At 32.1% G+C, this 26,419-nt stretch overlaps 2 protein-coding genes across 2 annotated transcripts; one reads left to right on the top strand and one right to left on the bottom strand.

Annotated features, from left to right (window-relative positions):
• The first annotated feature begins 7,041 nt into the window (after positions 1 to 7,041).
• Positions 7,042 to 10,652, top strand: LOC144556737 (Metal-dependent phosphohydrolase). The gene is made up of 8 exons (XM_078305149.1): positions 7,042 to 7,220; positions 7,810 to 8,045; positions 8,646 to 8,676; positions 8,763 to 8,781; positions 8,898 to 8,998; positions 9,254 to 9,352; positions 9,972 to 10,147; positions 10,233 to 10,652. Exons 2-8 carry the CDS (start codon positions 7,857 to 7,859, stop codon positions 10,317 to 10,319), a joined length of 702 nt encoding a protein of 233 aa, XP_078161275.1. The 5' UTR covers positions 7,042 to 7,220; positions 7,810 to 7,856; the 3' UTR covers positions 10,320 to 10,652.
• On the bottom strand, positions 10,508 to 15,358 carry LOC144556736 (Cytochrome P450 superfamily protein). Its single transcript, XM_078305148.1, has 4 exons — positions 14,757 to 15,358; positions 13,906 to 14,262; positions 13,458 to 13,797; positions 10,508 to 11,072 (listed from the first exon to the last, which is right to left on the bottom strand). Exons 1-4 carry the CDS (start codon positions 15,308 to 15,310, stop codon positions 10,704 to 10,706), a joined length of 1,620 nt encoding a protein of 539 aa, XP_078161274.1. The 5' UTR covers positions 15,311 to 15,358; the 3' UTR covers positions 10,508 to 10,703.
• Positions 15,359 to 26,419: the final 11,061 nt, after the last annotated feature.

The raw sequence follows: 26,419 nt of genomic DNA, 5'->3' as shown, positions 1-26,419 counted from the left end.
TAAATCCGGAAAAAATTATTCCAGATTTAGGATTCAATTTCCGGAAAAATTGAAACCGGAAAAAAAATTTCCGGTTTGGGTAGTTTTCGAAAAAAACAAGCAGTTTGGTTAGTTTTTTAAATTTATATATTTTTTTTGGATATAAATAAAATATCGGCTTTTAGGTTGCTATCTATATATTGACATCAAATTGAAGCCATGGTGTTTTTGACAAGTCGAGTGAACTATCTTTACATTAATATGACACATTATGTTCTTACAATGAAGATTATTGATGGTGATATATATTTTTAGTGGCTAGTGATCCATAATATAATTAAGTGATTTGCAAAAAGATTATACATATTATCATTTTATTGGTCATATGAATTACACGTGCAAGAAAAGTCATAATCATTGTGTTGTTCCAAAAGTATTTTTTAATGTGTAGTACATCATGGGAGAGAGACACAAGTAAATAGAAAAAAAAATCGGGGGTATTTGATAGATATCATATTAAATTCGAGATAACAGATTTGAATTTACACGGATAATTTTAAAATTTGTGTAGATTAGTTCGCACAAATTTTAATGCAAATTGAAAATAAGAAGATTAGTTATTGTAAGAAAACTGACCACTAGTGCGGAATTTGTTGAGTTTCTACTATTGCATAATTTTTTTTACTGTAATTCATCTAATATTCAATATTATTTTTATATTAATTAATTATTTATAAAGTTCCAATTAATTAAAATCTTTTCCAGATTTATAGATGTATAAAGTTTTTCATTGTTACTTATTTACTAATAGAACGCTTAGTAAGACAAATAACTATTAGTAAAAACATCATCCACTAATAATTAAGATTTTTGTTTATAATAAGAGCTCTAGTTACATCCGAAATTCATTTCATTTTAAGTATAAATTCTGAAAACTAAATATGTATCTATTTGTAGAAAAATTTAATTTTCATCATCATAGATATCATACATATAATTAACAATTAAGAAATACGAGGATAAATGGAATATGTTTGTTCAAATTAAAACATTAGAGAAATTTCAGATATATTTTTATACATGTTTAATGACATGTTGACACTTATTTGATAACTTCCGATGTTATTGGTATTTCATAAATCACTTAGTGAGAAAATGAATGCAAATTAAACAAAAAAATATGTATATATCCCCACTTTTTAGGATTTAGGAGATGCACTAATTAAATAATTCTTTATATAATTAGATTTGTTTCATATAAATTATATATATTAGATTAACATTAAATTTTTTCATTGATTACAGCAGGTTAATTACAATTAATATCGTAGCTATGCCACTACTAGAAACATTACACTTAAAAGTTGAAGGTTGGAAATATAAAACCAGTAAATTAACTCATCTATTATAGAGCTTTTTTTCTTTGCTAGATTGTTGGCCTATTTATTTTGACATCTTGAAATATACCTATATTAAAACTCATTTTCCTTGAGCAGTTTCCATATTTCATTCACTTCTCTATATGCCCTCCAAAGCTCCAATCAGCTCTGAGTAGCGGATTTAAGAGCATTCAAACAGTCGCCAGTTCTTGATTGTTAGTGTAAAAAGTGCAAGACTACAAGGTCTGATTAACATTAATTATTGTGAGGAATTAAATTGTAACCAACTCAAAGCTGAATGTCTCAAATTTATTGTAAGAATTATAGTTCATTATTTAAAATAAGTTATCCCCAATATCCAAAAATTAATTTATAAATAATGTGTTTCAAATTAGAGGAGGGTTCAAATGCCTCCATTTTTGTGTCTCCACTATGTCTTCATTTTTCAAAACTTTAATAACTCAAAATTTAAAATTTAAAATTTAAAAGTCAAAATAAAACTGTTAGTTGTAATCTATATTATTTTATGTATGTGCTCATAAAAAAATATCACATTTTAATTTTGTTTTTATGTGTAACATTATGCAAAAAAAAAAAAGAATTATATTTGACTAATTTAAAATTATCTTTGACTGGTATAAAGATAAGCTATTTATTTGAAATTTTGAAAGATTCGGAAATGTATGAAATAAGAAATGGAAAATTCAAGAGATAAGTATCTGCAAGAATTTATCAAATAACATAGTAATATATTAGGAAATGTATGATGACCATGGTGATATTTATAAGTATTTCTTTAACTTGGAAACTGATTTACAAATATTACAAATTTGAAGGATACATATAGGAAAAATGCAAAATTTAAATACCAAATGGCACAAAGCCACGCGGTGGTCACTGGGTGAAACACCCACCTGTTTAAATTCACTTTACTAAGAAATGAAATTGTTTAATTAGAAAAGTGGGACCCGTACCCATCCTGATCCTCTCTATCTATTTTTTTCATTTATTTACCCCACCGCCTATTCAAATTCTCTCTCCCTCTCTAATCTTCTTTGATCTTCTATCTCTTTCTTCGTGCGGCAAGTTAGAGAGAGATGGATGCTTCTCTCATATTGACTATAGTACCATTGACGGTGGAGTGATGTGTGGTTACTCTCTGTTAGCACACCTACCACTGTATTTCCTTTACTCTTCTATAATATGTTATCTCTTAATTGATCAAGGGTTTTGGGAAAATTAATTGAACATATTCAAGTATGAAAGTAAATCGTGTGGTAAATGAATTGAGAACCGTTAATTTTGTGTAGGTTAATAAATTTTCTTGAGGTCTCTCTATCGTGTTCCTTAATTGGATCTGGAAATCTAAACTGTTTCGGTACTGTGTTTACCTCTGTAACAACCTTGATGGTTTAATCCTTGGATTTATCATTTAGAGTTTTGAGAAATATTGATTTAACGGGTTCAAAATATACTAGTTGAACTTTGTGATGGTTTAATTAAAAACTTATTTAAAATTGTATGTTAATGGAGCACTTCAGGCCTTTCTGTTATTACCCATGAGTTATATAATCGAATCTGAATTTTATAATTGTTATTGAAATTTGATACTCATATTTTGGTTTATAATTCAACCATGGTCGTACCTTTTTGGTACCGAAGTCCATTTTCCTTGTACCAGTTGTTTAATTGTTTTCTATTGCTTTGCTAAAGGGGTTTGCAGGGTATCTAATATGATATGGGAACTGGTACCTATCCGTATCGGTTTTAATTTGGTTATTGGTATACTCATCTAAACTTTAAGGGGTATATTGTAATAAAAATAGGATAGGGAAGGTGGAATTTGCAACGGTACAATGAATTGGTAAATTAAACTTGTCGGAAGGGTCTTGGTGCAAAGTTACATCTATACTAAGGTTGGAATTTAAAGAATGAATTGTGAATTAAATTATGCTTTCGGGCTTGATTAATTAATCTATAAAAAAAAATGAGCTTTTGTGCCTTTGACTTGAAAAGGAGAAATTTAAGGAGAATAACATATATCTCATTAAGCTGGATTGTACTCGAAAATGAACAATGAGAATAAATTGAACTTAGACCTTAATTTTATTTGAACACTTGAAGTACTGATCAGGATATATATATATGGGGGAATTTCATGTATCCCCCTCAAAAACCTTGAAATTACGTATTTCCCCCTCTAAAATTCATAATATCATATTTACCCTTCTAAAGTTCAAAAACTCACAAATTTACCCAATTTATTGATTATTCTAATAAAACTCATTTTAAATTTACAAATTACCTATTTTACCCTTTCTCCATCTTTTCCTTTTCTCCTCTCTTCGTTCCCAGAGATTTTGCCCTTGTTCTTGGATGTAATTTTGTATTAAAGGAGGAACGCCACTTTTTTGTTCTCATTTTTTTCTCCAAGATATTTTAGATTTCAGAGCAGCGTGTCGCATATATATATAAGGCCCGGTTTGCAATCTGGCTGGTTCATACTGGCACTTGCCATTGTTGGAATTGGGTGGTACAACATGACCGCCTCTTTTGTCATTAATTATATATGGATGAACGGTTATTCTTTCTACATTTTTTTTAATTAGTGGAAAACCAATGCTCAAATAACAGAAGTTCAGTGGTGTACTTGCTTTGTTTTGTACATCGATTATTTCATATCAATTTTATTTCGATTGACTGATATATAACATTGCCTATATTGCTACAACATCTATATGTTGTTAACATATGACCTTCTCCGTCATGAGCTTCTTTCTGGTATGTATTTATAACTATTTTATTTTGATCTTGTAGTGCTTTCTAATTTTGAAAGCAAAACGCATACTGTTTCCTTTACTGTTTTCTTTGAACTTTAGTTTATAATTTGCTATTATTATTGCATAATGATTCAGTTATAATATTCATTTTTTTTTGCAACTTAGTCTTTAGACTTCTCATTCTTTTGTGGAATGCAATATAATGTAATTTTTGAAAAAAAATATATGTATGAAAAATTTGCTTCCTCATGTGTTCATACCATATTGTGAAGCTTGTGTTCCACTAAAATTTTCTTTGAAGATCCTTTCTAAGTACTTGTAGTATGTCTGCTTTACCCATCCAAAAGAAAAATAGAATTGGTAAACACTGAAACTAATTGAAAGATAACGTGTCATATGAGATAGATAACAATATCACTCACTGACACAATTGTGCCGGTACCGGCCCTAGTTCAAGATTGTTTATTGTTCACATATTCTAAAAATGGGAACTTCACGGTTGGGAAGTCATACCAGCTCTTTAAAGAGGATATAGATAGCTAGGGGTAGCCACAAGAAATTCTGGACATGGTTGTGGAAGGAAGAGTGTTTTTTGCCAAAACTCAAGATGCTCATATGGAGAGCGGTTCGAAACGCTATACCTGTCAGAGTGGCTCTGTTGGTACGCATACATTATGTCTCTTCTATATGCCAGATTTGTGGTAAAACAGATGAATTAGTTATGCATGTCCTCTTTAGTTGTGATTTTGCTAAATCAGTTGCAAGGGGATCTCAAAAAACGATTCAATTATTCTCAGATACACTGTCACAACAAGATTTCTACAAATCGATTTGTATGATATGGGCAGTTTGACGGAGCAGAAATGATGTGGTATATGCAAACAAAAATCAAAGCCTTAAACGTGCCAGGAATACTACATAAAAGAGGAGGAAGCTTGCTGATTCAGGACACTCTGTACCGGTTGGTTTAGTACCGAATTCAAAGTACACCAGGAATTACAAAACAACCATGAGGTCCCTCAACCATTTTACAGAATCACATATAATTAAGTGGTTAATTTATTGTCTTGCGTGTGAAAATTGAAAAGAAGAGAAAGGAGAAAAAGAAAAGGAGAAACAGAATGGGAAAGAAGAGAAAGGAGAAAAAGAAAAGATGGAGAAAGGGTAAAATGGGTAATTTATAAATTTAAAATGAGTCTTATTAGAATAATCAATAAATTGGGTAAATTTGTGAGTTTTTGAACTTTAGAAGGGTAAATATGATATTATGAATTTTAGAGGGGGAAATACGTAATTTCAAGGTTTTTGAGGGGGATATATGAAATTCCCCCTTAAATTTTATACAGGATTGATAGAATATCTGTGTGTATTTAGCCAATAACGTAATTATAGATGCTCACTTATATTATATAAATATAACTTTTTTTTTCAAATTTTAAATCAATTGATAAAATTTTCATAATTAAAAAAGTATATCTATAAAAGAATGGCTATTAGATTATTATTTCTTTTGAGTTTGACTTAATTGTAGTGCAGATGAAATTAGAGTATCTGTTCATTTCATAAATTTCATTAGGTACAATATTAAAAAAAAAAAAAAGGGAAAAAGTTGCTTTCCATTTTCTATATTTTTTTTTTAAGGAATGATTTTGTTTGACAAACCATTCAAGTCTTGGCCAGTGTTCTGGTATGATTTTTTAGGTACGAAAAGAAAAAAGATGAACTATGTAAATTGAAGAGTCAATTATGTAAGAAATTTAAAGCAAAAAAAAAAAAAGAATAAACTTTGTAATGAACGAGAGAGAATTGAATATTTCAGGTGATAGTTACCAACCCTCGTATATTTTGGTATTCAAACTAAAGAGCAAAGAATTGTTTTGTCCACTTAGGATTTAGTAGAATACACGTTATGTAAATAAACACGAGTGAAGCTGTGGTTCTATGGATAACAAGGATTGATTCGTACTATAAATTATTATATTATTTTCAAAGTTCAAAACAGTTAATATAAAGCATTTAACATGATCTTCATGTAAAAACATACTTATAAATCAAATTGTACATTTTCTTAAAAAAAAAGTTTGCTTAAAAAAATTCACTGTTTTTTATAATAAGTAGAAAATTACTATTTTAAATGGTCTAAAATTTTTATATTGTTTAGATCAACTATTTGAACTTCGTTTTGAAGAGATTGATTCAAGGCATCAATCTTCACTTCAATTTTATGTAGCTTAGTGATCTGAAAAAATGGTGTGATTGGATATGTCATGACACGGTACGTGTGCTGGTCATGTGCAGTGACTCGCGTATTTCGTGTTGTGATCATTTGCGTGACGTGATCATCTAATGAAAATTTGACACACAAAATATTAAGTCACGATACGTTACGTGATTGACACGCAAAATATTAAGTCACGATACGTTACGTGATCACACAAGTCATATGTAGTTAGGACCGTTAGATCTTAATTGAATTATGAATCTTAAATAAACTAACTTAAATTATAAAAAAAATAGTTAAATATATTCAAACTTAACGTGATGATTCTTTCAAATTTAATTTAATTATAACCAGAGGCGGAGCCAGCTGTTTCCAGGGGTGGGCAGTTGCCAACTCCTGGAAATTGAATTTTTTTTTAATCGGGTATACTATTCTCAGCCTTTGCCTACCTCTAAATTATTTGGTGCCCCCCTCTGGCGTGTGCAGCCCACAAAGCAGCCCAATTTTCTTTGATACTTTAAATTGCAATCAAGTGCAAGAATGAAGCAGCCCAATTAATTCTCTACTTCCCTGGCGTGGCCCGTTCAAAGAAAGAATCAGAGGTGAGATATTTAGGGATTAGGGTCCCTGTCAAATAGAATTAGAAGCAGAGGCGAGGCCCGCCCATTCAACCCTTCGCTGATTCCCATTCAACCCTTCGCTGATTCAAAAGAAAGAAGCAGAGCTGCAGCGGCGATTCAAAGCAAAGGGTTCACGGAGGCGATTCAAAGCGAAGCACGGAGGCGATTCAGAGTGAAGAAGAGGCGATTCAAAGCAGACGATTCAATCCTGCTCGCTGATTCACGGAGGCAGACCCTATTGGTTTGAACTCTAACTCTATTTAATTTCTGTTTATAAATTGATAAAATCAGTAGCGACTAGCGAGTTAGATAAAATTGAGTAGAAATATGTTTTCATTCTACTCAAATTGGATAAAATTGAGTAGAAATTTATGTTTATACCCAAATTTTAGAAATTGAGTAGAAATTTCTGTTTATGCCCAAATTTTAGAAATTGAGTAGAAATTGCTGTTTCATTCTACTCAAATTGCATAATTTATACCCTAAATTTCTGTTTATTAGATCAATACATGAATTCTGGAATTGTTGAATCTTTTTGAAATTTTCATATTTCTTGGTGAATTGTTGGACTTATTAGATCATTGTATAAATCGTTGAATTTGTTGAAAATTTTGTATCTATTGTTGAATTATTCTGCCCACCCCTGGCTCAAATCTTGGCTACGCCACTGATTATAACATGATACATCATATAAATATTTAACTTGATCATGAAACGACAGTGGTTAAATCCCTAGGCCAGTCCTGGAACAGTAACTTAAGGCCCAAAATATCGGCCTTAAATTCATGCTGGTAAAAGACCAAAATTGACTAGTCAACACTCGCTAATAGAGAGAAAACAAAGGAATTGGAAAGAGCAACTGAGCAAGTGAAGTGAAATGGAGATGGAGAAGGGGAAAAGCAAGGTAGTGAGAAGCGCAGAGAAGCTGGTGGAGACGGCCATGGCGGGGCGCGACGGCTCTCACGACGCCGCACATGCTTTCCGCGTGCGCGACCTCGCGCTCTCTCTCGCCTGTGAAGAAGGTTTAGGTAGCGATCCAACCTCAGATAGCGACAGCCTAGAGATTGTAAACTCTTCTCTTCTCTTCTCTTCTCTTTTGGAATTTATATACATATTTGAAGGTGTACATCAGTACCATGGTCTATCATAATTTATTTTAGACAACCATTAGGAATAGGGGAAATTTCATGTATGCCCCTCAAAAATCTCGAAATTACGTATTCCCCCCTCTAAAATTCATAAAATAATATTTAATTTCAAAAACTAACAAATTTACCCAATTTATTGTCTTTTTTATTAAAACTCAGACCCATTTTATCCTTTATTAAAAATATATATATATATATGTAGTCTGTGACTCTGTGTAGAAAAATGTTCCGGCTTCTAACCTATAGGTTTACTCATAGGTTTCCGAGGACAAATGTTTCATTTCTCTATTTGTCTCTCTCCCAATTGAGAGCCCTAATGAATAAACCATGAGCTGTGATTCTTAAATCTATGTAAAGAGTTCGTCGAGTGGAATTAGCTGAAATTATTCAGAGTCATTAAATGCTTGTATGAAATGATCAACTTTTTTCTCTCAATTGAGTATTAATTTTCTTGAAATGGTGGTCATTTTATCATTGTTCTCTGATTACAAAATTATTTTATACACCTTTCTCTCTAGGTTGAACTGGCAGCACTTTTCCATGACGTCGGTAATTTTCAATATTGCTGTCTGAATTGATGAATAATATTATTCCTTACTGGCAGCGAGTCATACTAATTTTGTCTTTTCTTATAGGTGATTACAAGTACATGAAGTGAGTGCCTCTGGTCATACCTCATCAATCGTGCATAGAAAGTTTGCAAATTGTTTATCAGTTAATTTTCCTTACTAAATTGAAACAATAAATAAGGTACTTTTGTGTGAAATTAGAAACTCTGTTGAGGATACAAGCGTTGTAGAGCATTTCCTCGAGGAAGAGGGGTTACAGGAGAGTAAAAGAGACAAGATACTTTCAATTATTAAAGGAATGGGTAAGCATTTCTTAAGTAAATATCGATTTATAATTATTCTCACTATTTTATGATAATTTTCCGAAACAACTTAGATTCTGTAACTTTCTTGTTGGGCACATTACTGGTATGTATCAAGCATCCTCAACAGAGAAATTTGTATATTCTTTCTATGAGTGAATTTGGGGCATGTGCATTTGGTTCAGAAATATGAACTCTTTGCTTTTAATTTAGTTTAGAGAAATTATTGTTGCCTCATTTTTTGCATCTATATAGGATTCAAAAATGAAGTTTCACAAACAGCACCTATCAAATTCCCCGCTGAATTTGGAGTTGTGCAGGATGCTGACCGCCTTGATGCAATTGGTGCTATTGGTAATTTTTTTTTGAAACCTTGTTCTTAGGATAATTTGACAGCCATGGCATCGGGTCAATTTGTCATCAAAATAGAAAATTAAAATGGTAGATGCATTTTCTACAATTTAGATAGGCTATGTATTAAATTTTGGTGCAACTGTAAAACAGCTTGGTCATCGATTAAGCGATTTGAAAAAAACTGTAGTGTTATCGGCATTTGCTGGGGTGCCAAATGATTCTCAAATTGCACCAAATTTGATAAAGAATATGTCTGTATGAATTTTTTATTTTGACAAAACTTTGAAATTAGTTGTTTGGTGTCAAAAGAATCGGTTTTTAATATCACATACCTGTGCTTCTTCCTATAATAGTAAAAGAGCAGTTGCAGTGTACTTTTATTCCTGCGTGACTTGCCCAATTTTGAATTCGACCTGAAAGTGTTCAAAAAAGGTCGATGACTTAATGCAAGCTGCCTTAGTCTGAACCAGCAATCCAATTGACTAGGCCCAATATGACCCATCCAAACCCAAGATCTATGTTCCACCAAAAATGAGTAGGCCCAATACAACCCATCCAAACCTGAGAAAACCTGCCTGTGTTAGCCTCGACCAATGATTTCAGTTTTTTCTTTGGAAAGGAATTGCGAGGTGCTTTACATACGGAGGCAGTGTAAACCAAATACTACATGACCCCAACATCCCTCCCCGACAAAATTTATCGAAAGAGAATTACATGAACAAAGATGAGAAGCAAACCGCAATAAACCATTTCCATGAGAAGCTCTTCAGGCTGAAGGATTTGATGAAAACTGAGGTAACTTTTTAAGTTTCAAACTTCGACACATCAGTTGATCATTCCTTATGTTTCACGGATCTTGTGCTTTGCTTGTAAAACTTAGGCTGGTAAAAGGAGGGCTGAGAAAAGGCACAAGTTCATGCAAGATTTCTTAAAAGAGTTCTATAAAGAATGGAAAGGAAAAGCCTGATTATAGAAGCTTGGTCATGTCTATGTACTCACTGCATATCTGACTATTTATTTTATGAATCTTGGCAATGTCCATCTATTTGCTTCAAGTTTGAACTATTTTATGAATTGTGTAAAGGATTTCTTTCCGAACATAGCAGTATCAATCCAATAATTAGCGTGGCACCATTATCATGTTGAGAGACCTTATTTGATTTGAAAAAGAATCTCTTAATTCCAACACCACAACTCCATACATCTATAAAGTAGCTACATTTTCTACATAGAACTATGCAAATTCAAGAAACACCCAGGTACAATATATATTACATATGAATAAAGAAAATAGCTCACACCTTAATCTCACATCCCCATTTTTTTCTTATATTTTTATCTTTTAGCTTACTTAATCTCTCTTAGCAAGAGTTACTTTAAGACCATACTTCATGTACATGGTCAATGCAAGCTTAGGCGCGATCGGGTGATTTTCGACCACTTTCACGTGATACCGGTAAAGGATAGATGATGCAGCGAATTTCATCTGGTAATATGCGAAGTCTTTGCCCAAGCATAGTCTCGGGCCACCATTGAAAGCTGTAAATTTATATGCCGATTCGCTCATGAACCGGCCATCTCTGAGCCACCTCTCGGGCTTGTACTCGCGGCAATCTTCTCCCCAAATGCTCTCCATTCTTCCCATGGAGTACATTGCGTAAATTATCTTTGTGCCCTTCTTTAGTACTGTTCCATCAGGGAAAACTTCATCCTCCACAACCTATTACAAGATAAATAAAACAACTTCAATTAAGTACTATTGTTCTAAATTATATAAACCAATGTTATCAGAACCGGACCGGACATTGACCCGGTCAAGCTCCGGGTTAACGGTTCACTGGTCGAACCGATGGGTCAACCGGTTCAATTGCAGGTTTTTTAAATAAGTTATAATTTGTAATCCGAAAGTGTAAATGAAAGCATTGATGCCTAAACATAGGCAAAGTAGTACTGATACATTATATTTTGAATTTATTTTCATATGCAAGTTTTCTTTACATGATTATACAACTCGAACCAGAAAAGTACGTAAGGAAAGGAAAAGATGAAGGGTAACTAAAGTTGGGTTTAAACCCGTTAAGGATTAAGGAGAAATTGACATATACAAGAGATTCATTAATACTGACTATTGAAAATCTTTTCTCACTCTTTTCGGCAACAACCATTAAACTCAGGCCACCATTATCCATTAACAGATTATCAAAGACCATTATCCATCAAAAACTAGGAACAACAAAACCTTGAGTCGGTTTAGAGAGGAAATCAAAGTACAAGAACAAAATGCAGCAAACACACCACATGAACCCATGATTAAAGATATACAGATTAAACCCATGATTAAACCCATGTTTATCAAGCAAAAAGTGATGACGTTTAGAAATGCATTGTAAATACAAAAGTCAATCCATGTTCAGAAATTCATTTTCGTTTGAGCATTTCATCAAACACCTTAAATGCATAGATTTATTCAATAAAATCAACTCAAATAATAACCTTTCAAGTGTTCTATCAATGTGATTACATGAGATTACTTTGAGTATTTGATCTTCACAGCTACTTTTGTGATTTCCTATCAAACTATGCCTTGAAAATATGCATCCTTGAGGTGTGAGGTTGAGCTGTGCAAAACTTGGCACTGAGGAATCGAGAATTGAGAATATAGTAAGAAATCACACATCTTTTGTACTTCTGTTGGATAATACAGAGAATCTTGTTGTTTTACGAGCAAAGAAAAGGTGAGATGGTTGAAGGAGAAAGATAAATATACGAAAAATCTTGAACTGCAAAAGAAAATTGTTTTGAACCGGTTTTTTGTTGGTCTGGTTCATTGTTTTTTTTTATAAAACCCGACCAATTAACCGGTTTTGACCGGTCTGAGAGCATAAACGATCCTTTTAAAGAACCGAACCGGACAAGTGACCGGGTCCGGTTTTTTCCGATTGAACCGCCGGTCCGGTCCGGTTCTGATAACACTGATATAAACTACTTTTTTGTGAGTACTTAGGGCATGAATTAGTAAAAGACTTATTAGTTATTACTGTGATTATTTTGCAGATAACGTTTCACTATGAATCATGAATTAATGATGAAATATAAAAATGTTATCAGTTGGCGAAGTCATATCCAATGTATTACCACGTCAGTTCATTGACCAAGTCTGTTTTTTTTATTAATTTTTTTTTTTTTTTTTTGCTGAAGGTAATGTGTGATGTGCTTGTTCACTTCAAATACCTTGTATCTGTCTAAAGCCCCTTCTAGTCTAAATCCAACCTTTATGCATATATAATTTATGCAACGACTAGAGAATTAAAGACCATAATTTGTCTTTCTTGAGAAAAAGATGGGTGTGAAGCCGTACAATAGAGTGTGTTGGTAGGTGATTAGGTCACCAACAAGAGCAGCTTGCGTTCAAATTTCAACAAGCTTTCAGAAATATAACTACTAATTTTATAATTAACTAAGGGGTTAAGTTAGAAGGTAGCCAATCCTTACCAAACATTAATTAAGAATTCAAAATACTCTAGAAAAACTAAACCCCCTTATCCGGGGTATGATTTTATAATCAACTTTCCAGCTGAGTTCTGTTTTTCAGAACATAGTTTTCTGTTTTACCAAAAGAAAACCAAAATACATGGCATTCAATTCTTTGTCGAGAGAACATTTAATTTTATATACTTGTGCTTCAAAATTCTGTACATTAATTATATTGTGCATAAAATAATCTATGATATATAATTTAGTTCCAATTACCAACAGAAAAATATTTCTTGGAAAATAAAGCACAGTCATGAAACCCTCATTTTGTACTATATCCAGGAGGCAATTAGTTTAGGTAAGGTACTAAAATATTTACATTTTATTACAATATGTATAGCGTGTTATTGTACTGCTCATATTCACCTTTGAAAATTTATGTACTTGTTTAAAAGAATAAGAATGGAGTTGGAGACAATATAGGGAAAAAAACATGCAATTTGCAATTGTGACTGAAAATTGCCCCCAACTCAACCAACATATCAATATTTCTTTTATAGCAACCAGCACCTTATGAAACTAAATTTTGAAAAAAATAATAATATATATTATATATGACATAATTTTGTACCTCCTTATGATCAACCGGCACGGACGGGTAAAGCCGGAGTGCCTCGGACAAAGCTGCCTGAAGGTACTCCATTTTTTTCACCTCTTCGGGGCGGAAAATTAGTTCTTCACCTTCCTTCTTGGCCTCACCTCTCTCCTTCACAATCCTTCTTATCTCATCAACAATTTTCTCCTCCACCTCCGGGTTCTTGTTCAGAAGCCAGAAGAACCAAGCCAATGCAACCGATGATGTGTCCCTTCCGGCCAATATAAAGTTCACACATATGTCCCTCAAGAACTTGTTGGAGTATGGTTTTCCGTTCTCATCACGATGCCTCATGAACACCGTAAGTAAGTCAGACCTTAAGTGTTCAACAAATATGTTAAAAAAGAATTATTATAATTTTGTTTTAATTTTCTTATCGGTTTAAGTGTATGTTTTCTTATCGGTTTAAGTGTATGTTATTTACCTCGTGTTGGTTCCAGAGGCCTGCTCGAGCTGCAACTCCTTCTTACGTGTCTGAATAACATTGTACGCAAAGTCATCAACCTGGCAAAGTGAACGGCGGAGGCGGCGTTCATTGCTGAGATCAGCAAATCGAAGCGCTTTCCAAATTGCAGTTGGGGTCACAAATCGTATGATCGTTGCCTCGGTTGCTTCCTCAAAGGCATGTGCAAAGGGGATATCAGGAAGACCGGGGCTTAGGCACCCCGGGTCGATGCCGAATGCTAGCATGCACACATTGTCAAAGGTTAAGCGAAGAAGGATGTCTTGCAGGTCGACTGCTGTGTCGGTCTGACGGGCTGATTCGAGCACTGGAAGCAACCTGTTTTGTAATAGAAAAAAATCATATGTTGAATGAAACTTAATTAATAATATTTGAACAGGGAAAAAAGAAATAGAAAAGTTGATATGTTGGCTTAGTTCTTTTGTGCTTAGTTTATCTCAGTTGGCTTAAATTATTAGCTAGATGCATGTCTCTTTATTAAATTTACCTGCCTGGTAGAAATTAGACGTAAAACACAATTTGAATATATATAGTATTTTTTTTTCTTGAATAAACTATACATAACCAAAATATGGATTCCATTAATCTGGCAAAGGATTAAAGATTTTTTATATGTAAAAAAAAATGCTAATTATCTCCATTTAATTAATATCTCTAAACTTACTGTTCTATCAATTTAAAATAATATATCTCCATTCTATGTCTTAAAACTAGAACTAGTGCCTGAAACTTCAATTAACTGTTCTATCAATTTATCTCATATCTTCTTCCCTATGACAAAAGAAAAAAATAAATCAGATAAAAGAATATACCTAGAATGAACAAGTTCAACAAGGGAACCAGCCGTCAGAGATCGAAACTCAGCAGAGTGAAACTCAAGGCTGGCCGCCTTGCGTTGCTTCCTCCATGTCTCGTCATCCGCGCTGAAAATTCCATCACCTAACAAATCCTGCACTGTGTTCCTAAAATACGGCCCCTTTGGAAAACTCGAAAACTTTGTCTTCAACAGATGCTCTAGGTTCCTTGGATCGGCGGTAACAACACACTGTAAATTTGTAAACCACGGGCCTCTAAATGTAAACGTGCCGCCACGCTCATTCAAAACTTCTGTTATCCATTCATACATGTTGTGTCTAAGTGCAAGCAAAAGAGACGGCAACATGCCGACAAAAGGCCAGACAGCTAGACCTTGCTTCTTGCTTTGACGGATCGAGTGGATTGCTATGAATATAAATGTGGCGAGAAGGATTTCGACGGTTTGTATCTCTGGTGCGAGGCGGAGGAATGAAAAGCGAGAGGTAAACATGGCTGAGGTGGTGGTGGTTGTAGAGGTGGTCAAGTTCATGTTAGAAAAGTGTTCTTGCATGAAAGTTTAGAATGCAAATGTTGAGGTGAATGTGTGAAGTACTTGGCAAGGTTCTGTTATTTTATAGGGGAATGATGTGTTAGTTTAGGCCGTTTGATTTGGTGATCTGATTTTTTTTTTTTCTGTTTAACCTTTACTTTCTTTTTAATATAATATATAAATTGCATTCTTGTATGACAAATGATCTGAAGATTTTTTTTTCCTTAAATATTGTTTAGTAATTTAGCATGAGTAGTACTGGACTGGTTTGTTTTGACGAGTGTGTGGACCCGGGTGGGTGAAGGGTGTGTTATACTGTTATGGGTTCCTTTGTGGGTATAACATGTGCAACTTTTATGTATAATTTTGATCTGGTCATAAGATTGAACATCCATAAAAGTTGGAATAAAATTTCGCTTGTTAAAATAATGATTAAGTGATATATTTATCTTTTATGAATACACAATGTTTTTTTTTTTTTAATAAAAGTGGATATACCCACCTGTTTCATATAAAAACGGCAATCATAGTTCATACAAAATACAATGGATAAAAACCCCATTGTGCAAAAACCAAAATACAAGCCATCAAAAGGAAAAGCTACCACATAGCAGGTTTAGCAGGAGACATTACAAACAAAAGATGATACTAACTACTTAAAATTCCAATTTTTGCTAAGTGCAGAATTTGATGATGCAGAGGTACAGTCCATATGGGATTCGTCAGAAGATGGTGTTGCAGGATCTGAATTAGAAGGCTCAGACTCTATTTTGGCTATTAGGTAGTCCGAGAGATCCAGTTTCCCGTATCTAAGTTCTGCGTCCCCTTATCCTGAGAACTGTGCTCTTCTTGGGTATCTGAAATCGGCAAAATTGTCAGATTGCCTCCCTAATTCAAATTATAAACATTTGTTGGCAAAATTAAGGTTAATTTGAAATAAGTCTCATCATTTCTTATTTTGCACCAATAAGAAACTAAAGAGATTATATTAGTGCCTATACTAGTAAGAGGTGGGATTGGTCAATTTTCAAAACAAATACTGTTTCTAGCTAACCAAATAGACCACACAAGAGAGCTGCTCGAACTAATTCAACTAATTGTTTGTCTTTAAGGGGTATACAACAATCAATTAACCAAAGATCTTCTATAGTCTCATAATTAAAAGAGAAACCATTATGATTAGCTATCCATGCATGACCAGATGAATTTGGAATAGGGACAAGTAATGAACAAATAATTAGTTGTTTCTACAGCACCACAAAAGAGGCAGGTTGTATCCCCTTGCCACCCCCTGTTGGATAAATTTGATTTTGTAAGAATTTTATCTTGTTTCAGTAACCACAAAAAAAATCTATATTTTGAGTGGAATGTGTGCTTTCCAAATGGTTATAGAGTACTTATTTTTAATATCACCAAATTCTAACCATTTGTATAGTGAGTGGACTGTAAAAAGACCATTTGTAGTCCATCTCCAATTAATTAATTCAAACCCTACTTTGTATGTAAATGAAATGGACTGTCTCAGATTATTCCATTCAGTTAATAAAACACCAGTAAGTTGCCTATTGAAAGTTCGAGATAAAGATGAAAATGAAGGAAATGCTTTAGCTATAGTTATGGTGAGATTTGATGCAATTTGAAATAATTTAGGATATATACAGTATAGACTACATTCCCCAGTCCATTTGTCAAGCCAAAAAGCTGTATCATTACCATTGTTAACTATAAGATTAATTCCTAATTCATATATTTCTCTAAAATTAAGGATACCCTTCCAAAAGTAAGAAAGTCTAGGAATATCTAAACCTGAGGATCCATACTTATTGATCAATATTGTTTTCCATTTCTCTTGTACAGTAGGATCTTTAAAATGAAACCAATATTTAGCTAGAAGAACAATGTTCATTCTGATAAGATTCATTACCTCTAATCCACCCTGATCCTTTCCTAAACATACATAATCCCAAGGTATTAGGTGGTATTTTTTTTATTTACAGTGGAGCTACCTGAAAATAATTTAAAATTAAGTTACTAAGTAAACTTTATATTAAGACCCCATCAAATTGTGAAGTCAGTATAATTCAGCTATATAGTACAATAAATAGAGCTTATTGATTATAAAATTAGAAAAATGACAAGACTGCTGTCATATTAATTTATAATGCCATAAAATTGTAAATATACGTTTTCAAGAAGAAAAGAAATATGATTGTTGAATAAATATATGTAACAGAAGTTTATTAAATTTGAAAACATCAGTAAATGAAAAGATAAACTATTTTACAAAAGTACGTTACATTAGATGAATAATATCAACCAATCAACATATTTAGCTTATATAATATATTCATGTCCATCACTGTTGGTATAAAAAAAATTATCAGATAAAAAAAGTAATACCAAAGACACAGCGTGCTACACCACAAAAAATCCAAAGACCAGGTGAAAGGCTTCAAGAGTTCAAGAGGAAGATGGAAAGTAGTTGTGACTTATGGGGGGTGGCCAAACACAACTGCTTTGTGATCTCTTTGCTTGTTACAAGTGTGTTACAATATATTAAAATTATTTTTGTGCTTGTACTTGGTTTCTAGAGTATTTGTAGTGCATGTCAAGTAATTGCGTAGCCATCAGATTTACTTGTTGGTTGCTAGTGTAATTGTGCATATATAAGATTAAAAAAAAATATAGTGATAATGTTATTTTGACTTAATGTTATATACTAATAATAAAATCAAAAATAATATTGTTTACAATTGTGTGTTTGTATGAAGTCAAAATTGTACTGTCAATATCTTTATCCATATATGTCAAATATAGTTTATCATTATGTGCCGTCAAGCAATGAAATTTATGATTTGATAGGTTTTAGAGGCTACAAACATATATATTGTTGAAGTTCTAGATAAAACATGTTAGTCATAGTCTATATATAGATTTTTGTTATGGCGTCCATTTATTTTGTTATGGTGTCCATTTAACAAATACGTTATAGTTAACAAGTATTAAATGCGGCATTCAATATTGTGGATTTAAGAAAATAAATTAGTCGTTTATTTTTTATTTTGTAAATTTGGCAATGAGGTTAATTGCAGCAAAATAAATAAAAAAATTGTATTTCATGCTATTGTATTTAAACTATTCTTGCCCCTTCATCAAATTAATGGTAAAAATTTTAAATATAAAAAATTAACAGCAATGATGATGGAAAATACTACAAGAAAATGAATTACACCTGACTAGCCTTGCTTCAAAAAGAAAAAAAGAAAAAGTGAAGAATAAATGAAAACTAAAAGAAACAAACATTATTTATGGTCCAATATTTTACATGTTGGTCTCAAATCATGAACCATTAATTTCATAATAGCTTCGAGTATACTTCGTGGTCCAATATAAAAAACCCATAGACATAAATTCTTTACTAGATATGAAAGGGACAAGATTAAAGCTTGTCCTATAAATTTGAACCATTTTGATTTAAATATAAACAAATTCTCCAATATCTAACAAAAAAAATGAATTCTTTATCCTTCAATTTTAAGCTTGTCAGTATGATCAAATAACATAGCATTCATATTCCTCTTAAAAAAAACATAAAATTCATAGAAAAACAATTAAGACAGTTGTTAAAAAGCTTGCAAGTTCCAATTTTTTTTTTTAGTAAAGGTTGGAGGTCAAGCCACCAAACTATTTAATATCTTTGTAATATAACAAATGATTTTTGGGTTTCGAACCCATGACCTCCCATATAAAAACAATTAAAACAGCTGTTAAAAAGCTTGTAAGTTCCAAATTTTTTTTTTTTTTTTGGAATAAAGGTTAAAGGTCAAGTTACTCAACTATTTAATATATTTGTAATACAACAAAAAAAATTTCTCATCTAGATTTCAAACTCATGATCTTCCATATAAAAACAATTAAAACAACTGTTAAAAAGCTTGCAAGTTCCAATTATTTTGAGTATACTTCGTGGTCCAATATAAAAGCCTATAAATATAATATTTCAATTCACATTTAATATATCATCACAATAGTTAAACACTATGATCAAATAACATAACACTCATATCATCACAATAGTAGCAATTTTTCAAAGATAAAAGAGCACCAAATGCACCTCACGACTTCTCATTTTTCCTTGAACCTAATTTTCTTCAAAAAAAAAAAAAAAAAAATTCTCATGTATATGTTGGATATGAAGAGGAAGGAGAGGATAAATCATGAGAATTCACCTGAAAAAATTATTTCTAATCAAAATTTAATTTGCCGATGATTTCTCATATATATGTTCAGTTTCCTCACTTTCCGTACTAGGAACAATCAAATCCAAAATTTTCAATTGCAATATAAATTTACTAAATTAAATTTGCTCTTTGTTGATATATTTTTGAAATGAGAAACATGCCAAGTGTTACCAATTTAAAAAAAAAATCATAATAAAACTAAAAAGGCAAATTCAGACTTGTAACCACTCAATCCAAAAATAAAATGTCAAATTAGGTGTTATAAATTTTTGCCCTACTAGTAAATATTGCGAAAATGCCAATATAATAGTAATAACAAAATTATTTTCCAGGTAATTAATCTCCTCTGAATAAAAAATTGATTCGGATAAGTAGATCATAATAGAGGTCATTAATGACTAAATTGAATAGTGTGCCCTTGTAAGTTCCAATGTTACAAAATTCATTGGAAAATTCAAATTTCACATGGACCAACAATGGTGGATTATCTGCCAAGTGGAATGCTCCAAGCAAAATGCTGTAATTTGTAATGTAATTATGGGAATGAGAAAACAATGTTTCTTCATGATCGATGGAAAATAAATCTCTTGTTTCTTCATTTAGAATAGCTCAAGCATAAGTAAACAAAAATAGAAACAAGGAGGCATAATAATAGATGGAATCATTTATTTCTCAAGTTATGCTTTCCTGAAAACAGTATAGGCCCCCACACAAATTATCTTTCACCATTGTTGTTGTCGTCGCCATTTTTTATTATTGTAATTATTATTATCATGATTATCATTATTTTATTATTTTCTGATTTTATAACTTTGTTTTATTCAATTAAAATTATTTAATCTTTAAATTTTTTATTATTATTATTATTATTATTATTATTATTATTATTATTATTATTATTATTATTATTATTATTATTATTATTATTATTGCTAATATTATCACAATCAGCATCATTATTTGTTTTATTATTTTAATTGTTGTAGTTACAGTTATTTGTTATTGTTATTATTTTTACTTATTTTATGTTGTTATTTTACTTGTCTTATGTTATTATTTTAATTGTTGTAGTTACAGCATCATTATTTTGTGTTATTATTTTTAATTTTATCATTATTATTGGCTTTATTATTGTTGTTGGCGGCGGCGGCATAATTATCATTATTACTTTATATCATTACGATAATAATAATCTCTAAATTTGTCATTATTATTTAATATTTATATTTAATATTCAAAGTGTTAACACAATTTTTTATTCTTTCACTATTCAACTAAAAATGAATAATTTATTATAGCGTAACGTGATATGACTTTAACAAGTTTATCGGTAAGAAGGTGAGAGCTTAATAATGGCAGTGTTTGTGCTGATTCACTACTCTAACGCACAGATATTTCATCTCATCTAAAATGTTGGTATTCACATTTAACCGGGATACAATCTCTCCTCTTCATAAATATGACCTTCTTGTCAGGAGCGGAGCCAGGCTTTCAAACTATGGAGATTAAATATGACAATCATATAAAATTTTCATACTGAGAATGACAATTAAATTTACAATACTTGTGATATTTGTTCTAAATTATATAGAAAATCATACGTAAATTAAAAAAAAAGTTTAAAAATAAAGGTCAATTGACTCCATTCAAACTACATTCCTCCACCTCTGCTCTTGCTATCCATCCAGTCTAACAATCTCTTAGAAACAGATTTACAGATTTACAGTCAATTAATCATAAAGTAAACAGTCATCCTTATAATTTAAAATTCTAATTATGTATATTAAATTTTATATGTTTAGTCCCTCTTATAAATTAATAAATATGTATTTATAAGTTATAACTTAAATATTAGAATTTTACTTTGTAATTGTTGAACTATTATACATTTTATATTTCAGTCCTCTTAACTTAATGCTTCCTCTGCTTCCCTTTCTTTATTGCTACTACGCCGTTCTTATTTTGGCAGCTAGTTATAGAAGTCCAGGACTAAAAGTTTGTGCAATTAAGCTGGTATTATGAGCAAACATAGCATTGTGGTTATTATTTTGTTTTTGGCATCTTTGACAATCTTTAAAATATTTTGTTAAATTATGTCAAAAAAGTTAATAAAAAAAACTTATGAACAAGTTATTTTTCTTTTTAGTTAATAAAGTACTGTTTAGTTCATCTAATGTCGTTAAATAAGGACCGTTACAAGTATCATTATGTGATATGTATAAAAGATACATTTTACTTGTTAAATATTAAAAATATATTTATTTTCATTTTTTAAGACTGTCTAACAGATTTTTGTCTATAAGTCCTTATCCTACAATTTGTGAATTTTGAGGATTTGCTATATACATATAAGCAAACATTAATTATCCGCCGACAGCGCCACAGAAAAGTCATTCATACAAAATCTAATTAACATGCTCACGCTATTAGACTTTTAGTTTGTGTTCTTGTGAGGATTCTAAATAGCATGCTATGGCGGCGTTATCAGCACTATAATAGTGTAATATGGATATAGCGTTGTTTTTTTAATTGTTCTATTTTGACGCGATAAACATAATTTAAATCTTTGATTCCTATATGAATTATTTGTTTACAATATTGATTATTTTTGTTTTATTTTTATATCAGGCGGTTGGGTAGAGAAAGAAATTAGTAATGTTGTCACTAGTCACGTCACGTAACATGTGTCGATCACATGACATGACTTGTATGTCGCATGACGTGATCATTTACGGGACGTATTGTCATCCACTATTTTAATCACATCACGTACGTCACGTCACATGACACATTACGTGACTAATATTTTAAACATTATTTCTTAATTATAATTTATTTTGTAATATTTTCTTAATTTTTGATACATTTTTTTCTTTTTTAGAAAAGATTGAAGGCCAAGTTTTCTAATTATTTAATATTCCCAAAGAATTAAACTATTCAGATTTCGAGCATACGACCTCTCACACAGAGAGTATTACCTTTGCAACTATATCAAAGACTAATTCTCTTTGTTATTATTTCTTTTAAACTAACTTATCTTGAAAATAATAATTTAACATGATCAGTCACACAAATAACCACATCACGTCCTGTAAAAATAAATTTTAATCACGTTACATCACAATTTTCTTTCTTTACGGTTGGATGTTACAATTATAAATTACTTTGTTTATTTTAGTTGTTGTAGCCGGTGGCTGTCTGATAAGCCGAAATTGTATCTATTGAAACCTAGGGTTTGTTATGTAAATTAAGCCAAGTTTTGATTAGATTAGGTTTAATTAAGTTAGAAATGTCCAAAAGTTCAAGTTACTGCCCTAGTTATGTTTGTTCTACAGGTAATCAAGTGTTGGAGCTTAACGAAGCAAAACGGGTGAGTTAGCACGAAGAAATGAGCTTCTGCCACATGCATTGCGGCCCGGAAGAGATTCTTTGCGGTCCGCAACCAAGCAAGCCAGAACCAGGAACTCCAGAAGATTTCAGCACCATGCATTGCGGTCCGTAATGGGTATGATTGCGGCCCGCAATGACCTATCCAGATTTTTCTGCACAGTCTGATTAACTGTCTCCATGCATTGCGGCCCGCAATGAATGTATTGCGGCCCGCAATTAGGTCGGTTCAGGGCCCGAATTTGCTATTTTTGGTTGGTTATTTCTAGGTTTTGGAGGAGTTATAAAAGGGGGACCTGTAGAACAGAGGGAGTACGTTTTTAGAGAGATAATTTCTGGTTTTGAACAAGGAAAAGCAAGAAGAGAGAAGAAGGGAGAAGAGATCATTGATCAATCGGTTTTATTATTTTCTTTCCTTTGGAACTCTTTTATTCTTTTGATTTTTTTTGTGCTTTAGCCATGACTGGCTAAAGGCTTTTCTAGGGTTGATTAGGGTTGTACTTGAAACTTTTGTTATGATTTAGTTGGTTTTATTTTATATATTCTTGTTCTTTGTTATGATCTATTTTTTATTTTAATTGATTGTGAGGACTTAATCGAAATCACATGAAACCCTAGGATTTGGTATTTGCAATTGAGAAATTGAATATTAGGTCCAGACCATAAGGAATAAAGTATTTGATAGGCTAAGTACCGAGAGGTGACGCTTGTCTTATACGGGCTTTACTTAATAGTTTAGAAAATTGTACCAAGTACCGAGAGGTGAAAGATAGTTTTCTAGATTTATTGGAACAGTAAGAACTTAATGACTTTAGATTAGAGTAACCAAGTACCGAGAGGTGACGTTTATTCTAATTGAAAGATGGTATTAATATAGAGATATCACTTTGTACCTACAACACCCAACTGTGCCTTCATAATTATAGAACAAATTTAATAAACCAATTAATCGTAACACTAGTGGATAGGAACCCTAAAAAATCCTAATTTCTCATACTTGTTAAAAATCATATTTTGCTTTAAGACTTTAGTTTAATTCATTTTAATCGAAACCAAACCAACCTTTTGAACAAACAAAAACTTTTTTTATTTTCTTTTACTAAATTAAATTGTTAGATTAGATTTGATATTTCAACTTGTCCCTGTGGAGACGATCCCTAAGTACTACTCAATAAGGTTGTACACTTACAACCGGATTGAGTACAATTTAGAATTTATTACTTGTATTGTAAAAGACCACATCACTGTCTTGCTCGTACCACTGTGCTCGTACCAATTATTTCACTGTGCTCGTACCAACTATTTATTACATAAGCACATCACTTGAACGTGAAAGCAATGTATTAATTGATAATCAATCCCATTATAATTGTCACGACTAATAAAATACTTCTCAAAATTGTAAATGTATTTTCTGTAATTTAAGTATGATGGTCAGCTAGCTGCAGCTGATGATCATGTGCCAATAAAATTAAACTATATATTAGTTTTCAAATTGCTAGAAGAAAGACCAATTCATTTTTTTAATCTCTAATTTGATATAAAATCTACCTAAATTATATATCACACGCATTTTCATAATTTTAAATATTTCATTCGTTTATTACAGATTTTAAATAATTTATTTGTTAATATAAGAACACTTATACAGTGTCTTTTGTCATGCTTTCTCATTATGCCTGATATTTTTTGTGTTATGGACCCCACTCAACAGGGGAATCCTCCTCTCATAGGTTCAGTCGCAAACTTCTTTTTTTTTTAATATTTTAAGATAAACCCAGCGGCAAAATATTGCCTAACATATTTTAATCGTCAACATATATTACGTATTTTGTTAATAACTTAATATAGGCCTGATTATAAGCCGAAAAAAAATAAGGGGACACAACTTGTCAATTCTGCCAACATCCAGAAAATGCTGACCATTTATTTTTTCAGTGTTATTTTGCTCAAGCCATATGGTTTTATATGGGGAACTGTCAGTATTTTAGACACCAATGGCACTCCAGTACAGATGTTATACAGTTTGCATTTACATTAGATAAAAAAAAAAAAAACTAGCTAGAACTGCCTTTCTCCTTGTAGTTAGTGCTATCATTTGATGTATTTGGAAACAAAGGAATGACCTTTGTTTTAGACAATCACTTGTTCATTCATGTCGTAATGTCATTCTTACTATTGTTTCTATTGTGATTTATTGGGCAGGTCAATTGAAGGAGGAGATGCAGGAGGCTGTCAATGAGTGGCTCCCTCAAGACTTGGATGTCGTACCGTGCAGATGGTTGCATGCTACAAGAATGAGACACTTTTTGCGAGGATAAAAAAGTGACTTTTCGCGACGGAGTACCGTCATTGTTCTGCTTTTTTTATTCGCGACGGTACTTTTTGCAACGGAGTACTGTCATAAATGCGTTTTTTTCCTCGCGAAAAGTGTCTACTATGTTGTTATCATGCACATGAGACAAACATGGTGCATGTTGACCTGGATCTCAGACAACTCTGACTAGATCAGTATCTTACTCGGGCAAGATGTTAAAATACTGTCTACTGTGACTTTTGTTAAATGCAGTGTTTTAAAATGCGGTTTTGTTCATGCATGTGGCGCATATGGGGATTTTCATGCGGATTTATATATGCGGATTTTAAAATAAAAATTCACGTATATATATAGAGAGAGAGTGTGTGTGTGTGACTAATGTGCATTCGTATGCATACAGTCCAAATTTAAAATTTCAAAATCCAAAACGTCGATCCGAACTGTTCATCTTGTTCTCCATATTAATATGTGCTTGGAGACCAAATTTTACATTTTTCTGAATTTTTTTACTATTTATTAAGCCACTTTGAAAATTTCTGATCCAACGGTGGCTGCTGATCCGCATGGGTGGACTGCATGGCCGCATATTCGGACCGCATGGCCGCATTTTTAATCCGCATATGCATTTTTTTATTCCGCATGGCCGCATATTCGGACCGCATATGCGGCCGCATGCTCAAAACCGCATGGGATGACTGCATGATCATTCTGAGCACGGCTGCCGACCGCATACGCATATGCGGCCCATGCGACCGCATTTTAAAACACTGGCTAAATGTCTCTAGTTGTGAACTGTATGTTTTTATTTGGTTGTGTAGGCCTGTGAGCCCTTTTGGTACTATGGATGCTTCTGTACTTTTGGTACTATGTTTGTTTGTGTGTCAACTTTAAAGTTTCATGGTAATGAAACGGACGTTATGCCTTTTAAAAAAAATAATAATAATAAGCCAAAAAAAATTTCATCTTCGTTGAATCGACCTTCTACCTACTCTTTTTTTCTTTCTTTTTTTTTAAACCTTCGCAGAAGGTGCTTTTCTCTTTAATTACAACAGCATCAGAATTTTTTTTCGTGCCTCTCCTTTATTCTACTTTTTAGATACACTAGGTGCGTCATTGCGGCTACATGAGTAACAACCTTTTTTCAATAGTTATATCTCGATGAAGTTGTACCAGTTGTGTTTCTTT

Source organism: Carex rostrata, chromosome 7 (genome assembly GCF_964058835.1).
Source record: "Carex rostrata chromosome 7, lpCarRost1.2, whole genome shotgun sequence".
In the NCBI taxonomy this organism is placed as follows: domain Eukaryota; kingdom Viridiplantae; phylum Streptophyta; class Magnoliopsida; order Poales; family Cyperaceae; genus Carex; species Carex rostrata.
Note: the sequence above shows the minus strand (reverse complement) of the source record. Positions and strands in the feature narration are given on the sequence as shown.

Coding starts and splice junctions, on each gene's coding strand:
- LOC144556737 (XM_078305149.1), top strand. CDS start 7,857: ATGGAGATGGAGAAGGGGAAAAGCAAGGTAGTGAGAAGCGCAGAGAAG. Junction 8,999..9,253: donor TTCAATTATTAAAGGAATGG/GTAAGCATTTCT, acceptor GCATCTATATAG/GATTCAAAAATGAAGTTTCA. Junction 9,353..9,971: donor TGATGCAATTGGTGCTATTG/GTAATTTTTTTT, acceptor TTCTTTGGAAAG/GAATTGCGAGGTGCTTTACA.
- LOC144556736 (XM_078305148.1), bottom strand. CDS start 15,310: ATGCAAGAACACTTTTCTAACATGAACTTGACCACCTCTACAACCACC. Junction 14,263..14,756: donor GTTGAACTTGTTCATTCTAG/GTATATTCTTTT, acceptor ATTACAAAACAG/GTTGCTTCCAGTGCTCGAAT. Junction 13,798..13,905: donor GCCTCTGGAACCAACACGAG/GTAAATAACATA, acceptor TGAACACTTAAG/GTCTGACTTACTTACGGTGT.